This window comes from Lycium barbarum, chromosome 1, assembly GCF_019175385.1.
Source record: "Lycium barbarum isolate Lr01 chromosome 1, ASM1917538v2, whole genome shotgun sequence".
Classification (NCBI taxonomy): domain Eukaryota; kingdom Viridiplantae; phylum Streptophyta; class Magnoliopsida; order Solanales; family Solanaceae; genus Lycium; species Lycium barbarum.
In genome coordinates this window covers 169,250,796-169,261,304 of record NC_083337.1, presented here as the reverse complement: position 1 = coordinate 169,261,304, position 10,509 = coordinate 169,250,796, and the positions used below count along the sequence as shown (strand labels likewise).

General features: G+C 33.6%; 1 protein-coding gene across 1 annotated transcript; it reads left to right on the top strand.

Moving 5' to 3' along the window:
• The first annotated feature begins 627 nt into the window (after positions 1–627).
• Positions 628–7,996, top strand: LOC132626646 (myricetin 3-O-methyltransferase 3-like). The gene is made up of 4 exons (XM_060341594.1): positions 628–1,156; positions 2,331–2,641; positions 3,710–3,774; positions 7,501–7,996. Exons 1-4 carry the CDS (start codon positions 744–746, stop codon positions 7,798–7,800), a joined length of 1,089 nt encoding a protein of 362 aa, XP_060197577.1. The 5' UTR covers positions 628–743; the 3' UTR covers positions 7,801–7,996.
• The last annotated feature ends 2,513 nt before the right edge of the window (positions 7,997–10,509 follow it).

Below are 10,509 nucleotides of genomic sequence, written 5' to 3'. Positions count from 1 at the left end.
GTGGTATGGGGTGGTGGGGTTGGGGTGGAGTTGTGGGACTTGGGTGGGTATTTTCCTGAAAATATTTTCTACCAACCAAATGAACATGAGAAAATAAGTAAAAAATTCATTTATTTTCCGCCACCCAAATGAACATGAAAAAATAAATAGAAATTCACTTATTTTCCAAGAACACATTTTCAGTTTTCCTTGTAAAACATTTTCCTCTCTGCAGAACTCACCCAAAGTCATGACTTGCAGGCAGGAATGATTTGTGAAAGCATAAGTTTACATTGTTTCGGTGTGTGTAACATCGAAACTACTTCTGCGCAAATTCCCTAACTGGGACAAAGTTAAATAAGGGTGAAAAATATTACTTATAATTTTGCAAATCAGCCAAAGAAAAAGGGCTTGCTGAAGATAAGACCAGGATCTCAACCACTTCTTTTTTCAAGATTCTAAAAGCTAGAACCAGATAAAGGATCTGCCTAACCACCCTTAAATACCTTCATTAAATTGTCAAAATATTCGGCCTCATCTATCCATTAAAAATGGAATTGATTAAAGTGTAAAGGTTGTACTTTCTCACTCTCTATATATATTGGATGAAACACGTCCTAAAATTCATAAGCCAACCTCATTATTCTCTACTCTATATATATTTGATGAAACGCGTCCTAAAATTCATAAGCCAACCTCATTATTCTCTATCAAAAAAGAAGAGCGAACGCCTTTGAGTTATTGTCTAGTTGTTATTTCAAGAAATGGACTTGGCTTTATCCATGGATAGTATTGTTATATCCAATGAAGAAGAAAATTCTTTGATGAAGGCTATGAACCTTCCTGCTGGTTTATATCTTAACATGGTTTTAAGAGCTGCCATTGAACTTGACTTATTTGAGATCATAGCAAAAGCTAATACTCAACTATCTTCTTATGAAATAGCATGTCAAATTCCCACAAAAAACCCTAAAGCCCCACTTCTTCTTGAAAGGATTCTAAGGTTTCTTGCAAGTCAGTCTTTTCTCACATGCAATATTACAAAGGATGATGATGGGAAAACTCACACATCATATAATTTGACACCTTTGAGCCAGAGTTTAATCTCAAATGAAAATGGATCATCAATTGCTCCCTTTTTACTACTAACTACTGATCCAGTAGGTGTCAATTCATGGTAAGAATTCATGCATGTTTTCTCATACTTGTATCATTGAGTATAATCAATGGACAAATTTTGGCAGTATCTGATCATCTAAAAGATAACTGCATGTAGACCTGCATCTATGAATAGTGAGAGTAATTAATAACTTGAAGAATAAAGGTTCGGAAAAAACAACAAAAGCTAGATATAAAAAATAAAATAAAAATAAAAACAAATATTGCCACTGGGAATTGAACCAAGGATGCTAGAGACAATTTTGAATACCCTGAACCGCTTGAGCTAACTTTTTTTTATTTGTTTAGGGTATTCAAAAGTTAATATAAGTATATAAACACAGAAAATATACCCTATATATACAATGTAATTTTTTACCAAACCCCCCCCCCCCCCCCCCCCCCACACTCTATATATATTCGCCCCTGATGATCAATAGCTATTTTGACTTGTAGTACTTTTCAAATAGTTTTCAAATATGTAATTTTATTTCTAAAAAACTGAAGAATCTATACTCGAATTAGCATCGAAAATTAAGTTTTTTGACCGTTAATTATACTCTGAACCCATTAACATATATTAGGATAGAGGGTGTACTATTTTCGCCAATTGTCTCTTTTTAGGACAATTATTTAGTAATTGACCCTCTTTTTTTAAAATTCATTTTTCATACAGAAAATTGAAGATCTTACATAAATGTTAGACCACTATCTAATATATCCTAAATGATAGATGACAGTCTAATGTTTTATCAGTTTCAAGGTTTATATTTGCACAATTAGATCTTAAAAATAGGGGAAAATCTAAATTGTGACCTTAAAAAAAGAACATTGACGTAAATTAGTTTACTATGTAATAGGTTAAAATATAAGTTAGTGTAAAAATATTTTATGCTCATGTCAATAGAGTGTTATTTTATAAGTTAAACCCTTGTTCCATTATTGTGATCTTAAATTATTGTTGATTGGATATACAGTCAAATATTTCTATAACGATGTCATTTGTCGAGATATTTTTTAGCTGCTATAGCGAAATATTGTTATAGAGAACATAAAATAGAGAACATAAAATATATATAACATATCATGACAATTAATCGATTCCGAAAAAAACTTGGCAAAAGTTATTTACGGAGGACGGCTATTATAGAGAAGTCGTCTAAGCTGATATTCTGACTCTCTTTTTTGTTAAGGTTTCACTTGAAAGATGCAATTCTAGATGGTGAGATACCATTCAACAAGGCCCATGGAGTGCATGCATTTGAATACCACGGAAAAGATAGTAGATTCAATGTGGTATTCAACAAAGCTATGCAAAACCACACTTGCATTGAAATGAATAGAATTCTTGAGTGTTACAAAGGCTTCCAAGGAGTAAACGAGGTAATAGATGTGGGAGGTGGACTTGGGATATCGTTGGCTTCTATAATTTCTAAGTATCCTAATATCAAGGGTACCAATTTTGACCTACCTCATGTCATCAAAGATGCTCCTACTTATGAAGGTAATTACCAAAACCCTATATATTACGCATTTGTCCCCTTTAGTACCATTTATGTATCTTAATTGAATAGGGATTAGGGGTGTGAAATAGGGGGGTTGGGCTGAATTTAGGGAGTGAGGCTAAATTTTGGTGGGTTAAAGTGAATTGAGCTAATAAATGGAGGGCAATTTGCACGATTGTCCTTATTCGGGGGTGGTCTTTAATTTTTGCCCCTCAAATTGCTAATCTTTAATTTTTACCCTTCACATAAAACTCTTGCATTTCGGGTTCGAACGCCCACTCATTCAAAAATTAAAAAGAAATCGCAAGGCAGAGTTTGACTACAAACTCCACCTTATAAGGCAAAGTTTCAAACTTTACCTTAAGTAGAGTTTGCCTCAAACTCTAACTTATCAGGCAGAGTTTGACTGCAAACTCTACTTAAGGTAAAAACTTTTGCCCGAATAGGCCTAAACCTCGGGGTATTAGGCGAAGGGCAAAAATTAATGACTAGCAATTTGAGAGGCAAAAATTAAAGGCCAGTGCCTTTGATCTGCGTAAAAAAAAAAAAGATAAATGGACGAGTTAATAATCCGCCCAAATGATATGGGAGTTGAGCTGAGTTGGGTCAAAATGGACTAAATAATGCGTTATAGTCCAACCGCCCAACTTTTAGAAAGTTTTAATCTTTTCGTTTGTTTTCTTATAATTATAATTTGTGTATACTAATATATTTTTTTTTACTTTATTATGGATATAGTATATAATATATTTTTAAAAAAAATTAAACTATTCTGACACGATTCTCATGAGTCATGCAATCTCGACTACATATCAACCCAACTTTTAAATGAGCTGAGTTGGGCGAATCAAAATTGATCGAATTAAATGAGTTGCCATTCTTGACATTTTCTTTCTTTCTTGTGAGTCATGCAATCTCGACTATATATATCTGCCTAAAAGTTGAACGAGTCATGTTTTCATCAGCTAATTTTGCCACCTCTAATAGGGATCATATTCTTGTGTTAATGTTATGCATTTAATTGATATTGAAAATCAAATTAAGCTTGATCTTGCTTGTTATATTAGGCATAGAGCATGTGGGAGGAGATATGTTTAATAGTGTTCCTAAAGGGGAGGTAATCATTCTGAAGGTCAGTTTTATATATATATATGTTACACTTATTTATTACTCTCTCTATTTATGTGATATTCGATTCCTTCTTATTAGTCTGTTTATTAAAAAAAATGACACATTTTTATATTGGACGATAATTTAACTTAGATTTTCGATGTATTTCACCCCAGTAGCATGTTATATAGCCACATAAATATCACAGCTTAAGATCATAAGTTTTAAAAATATTTCCTTTCTTTCTTAAATTTTGTGGTTAGTGAAACACCACTGTATAAATTGTAACTTGAAAGTATGAGTTAATTAGTGATTAAAAAAAGACAAAGATATTTATAACAAATCATTCTGCATACAAGGCCGGCTCATAGGCAAGGCAGGTAAGACAATGGCCTAGGTGGGGGCCCCACTTTTCTTTAAGACCCAATATATATTATACTATTATATAAGTGTCAAAGTAATGATTTTGTCGTCCTTAGTCACATTCTAACCATCTGGTTGTGAAGTTTGCTAACCAAAGTGATTTGTTTTTCCACATATGCCCTTACATTTGCTATTTCTTACTTTGCAGACCAAAGTGTCTTTCCAGTAAATTGAAATGCTTCCAAACCCTTTTTACATAGCCCTTTAGATCAACTTTTTGCAGGTTAAGTAGGACTATACTTTTTTATATGTTTTATTTTTATCCCTACTTTATTCCTTTATTACTTAAAGTTGTCACATTTAATTTGGTAAATATAGTAAACTTTGAGCCTCTTTAAAATGCTTCAAAAGTTATGAATAGTGATGATGCCATATAACATAAACACCAATGCACAAAGATAATAAAAATTACTATTATATATAAGAGCAAATGTGGGGACTTTATTTTCCAATTTTTTTAAAAAATTTTAATTAATTACTTTTAGGTCCTAATCTTATTTATTTAAGTTAATCTTTTTGTTTTTTATTTTTAAGGTCTACTTTTCAAAAGCTATCGAACCTGAAGACTTTTATAGTCCTCACAATAATTTTCAAAAAAATTTAAAACTTTTTAATTAATTACTTTTAGGTCCTAATCTTATTTATTAATTTTTTTATTTTTTGTTTTTAAGATCTATTTTTGAAAAGCTATCGAACCTCCTACCTCATTTTTCATGTTCTTTGATTTTCTGGTTGGTGCTCGATGTCCGCATTTGAGCCCAACTAATCCAGATAATTCGCACTGTATCGCGCCTATTCGGGGGGAGCGCTTCCTCCAAAGATTTTTTCCATATCCATGTTCGAACCCCTAATCCCTAATTAAGAGAGGAACAGCTTTATCCACTGCACAAGTTAAATTATGTATTTGTCTTAAAAGTTCATTAACTATGTATAGATTATTATATTTCATTAGTTAAAATATCTACTTTTATATCTTGAGTTTGGGCCCGGGCTTAGCACGGGCCTCACAAAACTAGTATATATATATATAGTTTACTATTTAAAAAAAGGGAAAAGGTTAAATATACCCCCGTACTATCAGAAAAGGGTTAAATATATTCCTCGTTATACTTTGGGTCCAAATATACACCTTTTCTATTAAAATTGTCCATGGTGGACATGAGATCTGATGTGGCACTCACAACTCGGTGAGGTGGACACCACATGGCATGCCACCTCACCACCCCAACCCATTTACCCCTCTCTTCCCCTTCTTCTTCCACCACTACCGTATAACGAGGGGTATATTTAACCCTTTCTGATAGTACAGAGGTATATTATAATCCTACGTTAACTTTGAAGTTTGAAGAGATATATTTGAGGAAATGTATAATAGTAACTTCTTTCTTTTATTAGGGACGGGGGCCCGCATTAATTGGGGTTTTTTTTTGTAGGAAAAGTACAATAGTAATTTTTCCCTTTTACGGGGGAGTGGGTACCGTTGGCAGCATAATTGGGGGAATGGAAAAGCTTTTTTAGGTAATTGTAGATTTGTAGTATCCTTATTTATTTGGGTAACTATTCTATTGCCCATATTTACTTATTTCTTTCTCCCTTTTATTATTCTTGTACTCTTATAGTTTGGTACGCGGGATAAGGTGGGATATCCCGGGATTAAATTTGGGATAAAATTTATACCTTATTTGGTAGAAGGTATAAATTTATCTCAACCAAACAAGGTATAAGATTTATCCCAAACTTAATCTTGAATAACCTATCTTATCCAATCAAGCTTGGTATTATTTTGTCGCACCTCCCAGTTGAGATAGTCCGAAGATTATAATCTCAGGACTATAATACCGGGATAACTTAGTTTGCGTACCAAACGACTTGAAAATTCTCAAGTCTTCTACACCTAAAATATATATGATGATCTTTTCTTTTCTTTTTTTTATAAAAAAAACGGAAAAGGGCCTAAAATACCCTCGAACTATTGAAAATGGAGCAAAAATACCCTCCATCCACCTTTCAGCCCCAAAATACCCTTATCATCCACCTATTGGGTCTAAAATACCCTTATCACTAACATAATCTTTTCATTAAACACGTGTCAATTTTCTATTGGTTAGATTATAAAATTAATTAAACTAATTAACTTTTGCAATATTCACCAGATAGTGCCCCCCACCCCCGACCCGACCCACCCCCCCCCCCCCCCCCCCCCCCCCGTGATTTTTTTTTTTTTTTGAAAAAAAAGTTGAAATTTTTTTTGCACCCCACCCCGCACCCCTACCCCCCCTCGACGCAAAAAAAAATTAATATTTTTGAAAAAAAAAGTTTTGACCTTTTTTTTTGGATTTTTTTAGCTGGGAGGGGAGGGGGGCGTAGGGTGCGGGGTTTGGGGGGTGGGGGGAGGGGGAGGGTGCGGGGTGGAAAAAAAAGTCAACTTTTTTTTTCAGCTGGGAGGGGGGGGGGAGGTGTAGGGTGCGGGGTGGGGTGCAAAAAAAATATTGTTACGCTTCTCAACTTCCTAGTAAAAAGCACAAGTACTGTGAAATGTCTTGATAAATTAAAATGTCTAATGTAATTGAGTTACCAAAAAAAAAAAAATATCTCACCCTAAAAAACATGGTATATTTTCAACCAAAAATCTAAAAGGCACAAGTGTAGACTACAATATTTTTTTTGCACCCCACCCCGCACCCTACACCTCCCCCGCACCCCCCCCCCACCCCCCAAAAATCTAAAAGGCACAAGTTGGCTTTTTTTCCACCCCGCACCCTCCCCCTACGCCCCCCTCCCCTCCCAACTAAAAAAATCCAAAAAAAACGTCAAAACTTTTTTTTTCAAAAATATTTTTTTTTTTTTGCGACGGGGGGGGGGGGGGGGGGTCGGGGGGGCCGGGGGGTAGGGGGTCGGGGCAGTTGGGTTATCTGGTCAATTAGTTTAATTAATTTTATAAGCCAACCAATAAAAAAAATACCACGTGTTTGACCAGAATATTCTGTTAGCAATAGGGGTATTTTAGACCCAATAGGTGGATGGTAAGGGTATTTGGGGACTGAAAGGTGAATGGAGGGTATTTTTGCTCCATTTTCAATAGTTTGAGGGTATTTTAGGCCCTTTTCCGTAAAAAAAATTAGGGCCTCTTTATGAAGTTTGGCCTGAGGCCCCAATCTTGTTGAGACAGCCCGCATATAACAACTTTTTCTTCTCTCGTAAAAGGTGGATTATGCGTTTAAAAATAATAATTAAAAGTTGCCACTTTATGTTTTTAGTAGTGTAACGATTTCGTTAAGAGTTGCTCTGCTACGTTTAGTAATCTCCAACTTGATTATAAATGTAGGCAGTACTTCATGACTGGGATGACGAATATTGCCTGAAAATATTGAAGAATTGTTGGAGCGCTTTGCCAAAAGATAGTAAGGTTGTGGTAATAGAAAAAATACAACCAGAATATCCAGAGACTAATGATCTTTCTAAGCATACATTTGGTGTTGACATGTTAATGATGACTATGCTTGATGGAGGGAAAGAAAGAACAAAGCAACAATTTGAAGCCTTGGCTAAACAAGCTGGATTTGCTGCTCTCAAAGTAATATGTCGTGCATATTACTGTTGGGTCATGGAGTTGTACAAGTATTAACTATTTAAATTAATTTCTGTAATAAAAGTAAGTCTTGATAGAACAAAAAGTTAAGTGGTTTATGTATTTTCTGTCCATATCTAAATGTTTGGCTGATCTGACGGTGAGTATGTAACATGATATTCCATAAACGTCCTATCATAATAAAGGACTCCTAATATATGTTACTTTATTTTGTGGAAAATATTTCTTGGTGTCTGATATAATATTCTAGCTAGAACACATTTAATTTCTCCTTTTGTTCTTTTATGCAAAGGCGAAGCAACAAGAAAAAAGATATTCATTTCAAAACTATAAGGTGAAAGACTAAGAAAACAATTCTTTCGACACTTCAGCCATATTCGATCTTCACGTCACTTTGTTTTATTCAGCAAAGTGAACAAATTTCTTAGCTGTCGGGCCATGAAAAATATTTTTTATTAGATATTGATAATAATGCCAGCAATTAATGGTAATATTTTCTTATTAAACTTCTTAGTGTAAAATATTGATAATAATGTCTAGTTGTAGATTAAATCAAATATGAAGTTAAATATATATTGAGATAATTCAAAAGAAAATGACTTTCCGAACAAAACTAACAATATGAATATAGCAATGAGTAAAGATCCATAATTTTAGTTGAACCAAGTAATATAAAATTTAAAAGTTACGATACATGAAATAAATGACTTCTTCACACTTCGTGACAAATACCAAACACATTATAAATAACATGAAAACAGTGTTTACAAACTGTTTCTATCTCGGACGACCCATATTTCTTACTTAGCAAAGGCTTTTTTTATTTCTTTTTTAAAGTTAAGACGATGTTTTCATGTGTTCCTAAAGTTACTAACCAAAAAAGAAAAGAAAAGGAGAAAAAGGCCCATTTGCTGCTACACTATTCTTGCCAAACCCTCTAGCCTGCACTAATCTTGCCTAACTCTTTATCCGTAAGTAATCATAGGAATTGATTAAAGTGGAAATGATAATTAATTATTTGGCCTTTCCATTAAAGAATGGAATTGATTAAAGTGGAAAAAAGTAGTACTTTTCATACACTATATATATTAGATGAAGCACGTCCAAAAATTCATAAGCCAACCTCATTATTCTCACTCAAAAAATAGACTGGACGCCTGCGAGCTATACTGAAGGGAACAAAAATGCGTAATATACAGGAATTAGTGGTGTTAAATGGGTAGGTTTAGCTGAATTTAGAGAGTCGGGCAAAATTTAGATGGGTCAAAATGAATTGAGTTAATATAACATATGTAAAAGAAATTAATTTTTTTGACAGGCTCTCATGAGTCATGCAATCTCGACTACATATCAGCCCAAATTTTTAATGAGCCGAGCTAGGTGAATAAAAAAGATTGAATCAATCAATATGCGGATTAGTAACCCGCTCAAAACTTGAAAGAGTTATATTTTTGCGGGCTAATTTTTCCACCCCTTATAGGGATCATATGATCAAGTGTTAATACTGTGTATTTAATTGATATTGAAAGATCAACTTAAAACTCTTGCTTGTTATATTAGGAATAGAGCATGTGGGAGGCGAAATGTTTACGAGTGTTACTAAAGGAGAGGTAATCATTCTGAAGGTCAGTATTCTTGTCATATATGAGCATGTAATACTTATTTATTACTTCCTCTATTCCATTTTATGTGGCTTACGATTCCTTCTTATTAGTCTGTTTATCAAAAAATGATAAATTTTTATGTTAAAAGATAAATTAACTTTAAATTTTCTACAAATTTCACCCTGAATAGCATGTTGTTATACAACAACATAAATGTCATGGCATATGTTTAATATCATAATTTTCAAAAATATTTCTTTTCTTTTTTAAATTATGTGATTAATCAAACATACTGGATAAATTGTGACGTTGAAAGTATGAGTTAGTGAATAAAAAAAGATGATCTATTTATAACAAGTCATTTTGCATTCGGAAAAGGTTTAAATATGCCATCGAACTATCGGAAATGACTCATTTATGTCACTCATCGATAGTTTGGCTCATTTATGCCATCGAACTATCAGAAATAGCTCATTTATGCACTCATCAATAATTTGCCTCATTTATGACATCGTCGTTACTGAAATGACTCATCCATGTCATTTTTCACTAACGCCGGTTTTACAATAACATATATGACATGTGGCCTCCAACTAGATTATGGTTGTGGGTGGGCCGGGTGTATGGATCGGATTTTTTATTAATTTAGGATTTAAAATTGGGTTGGTTTAATTAAATGACGTAGACCTCTAATTGGAGGCCACGTGTCATATATGGTATTATAAAACGGAATTAATGAAAAATGGTATGAATTAGTCATTTTGGTAATAGGCGATGGCATAAATGAGCCAAACTATCGATGAGTGGCATAAATGAGTCATTTCCGATAGTTCGATGGCATATTTGAGCCTTTTCTGTTTTGCATATAACCACTTTCTTTCTTTCTTAATTAATTAAATGGTACTCATGCGTTAAAAAAAAAAACAGTTGCCACTACTAAAAAAAATTGAAATGTATCGGAAATACAAATTTCATCGAAAATGCTTCTGATGGAAATCTGTTGGAATTTCGCATTTTTTTAGTAGCGTGCAATGTCCTCGTTAAGAGTTGCTCTGCAAGTACGTCTCGTAATCTCCAATTTGGTTATAATTGTAGGCAGTACTTCATGATTGGGATGACGAATATTGCCTGAAAATATTGA

Coding starts and splice junctions, on each gene's coding strand:
- LOC132626646 (XM_060341594.1), top strand. CDS start 744: ATGGACTTGGCTTTATCCATGGATAGTATTGTTATATCCAATGAAGAA. Junction 2,642..3,709: donor AGATGCTCCTACTTATGAAG/GTAATTACCAAA, acceptor TTGTTATATTAG/GCATAGAGCATGTGGGAGGA. Junction 3,775..7,500: donor GGGAGGTAATCATTCTGAAG/GTCAGTTTTATA, acceptor TTATAAATGTAG/GCAGTACTTCATGACTGGGA.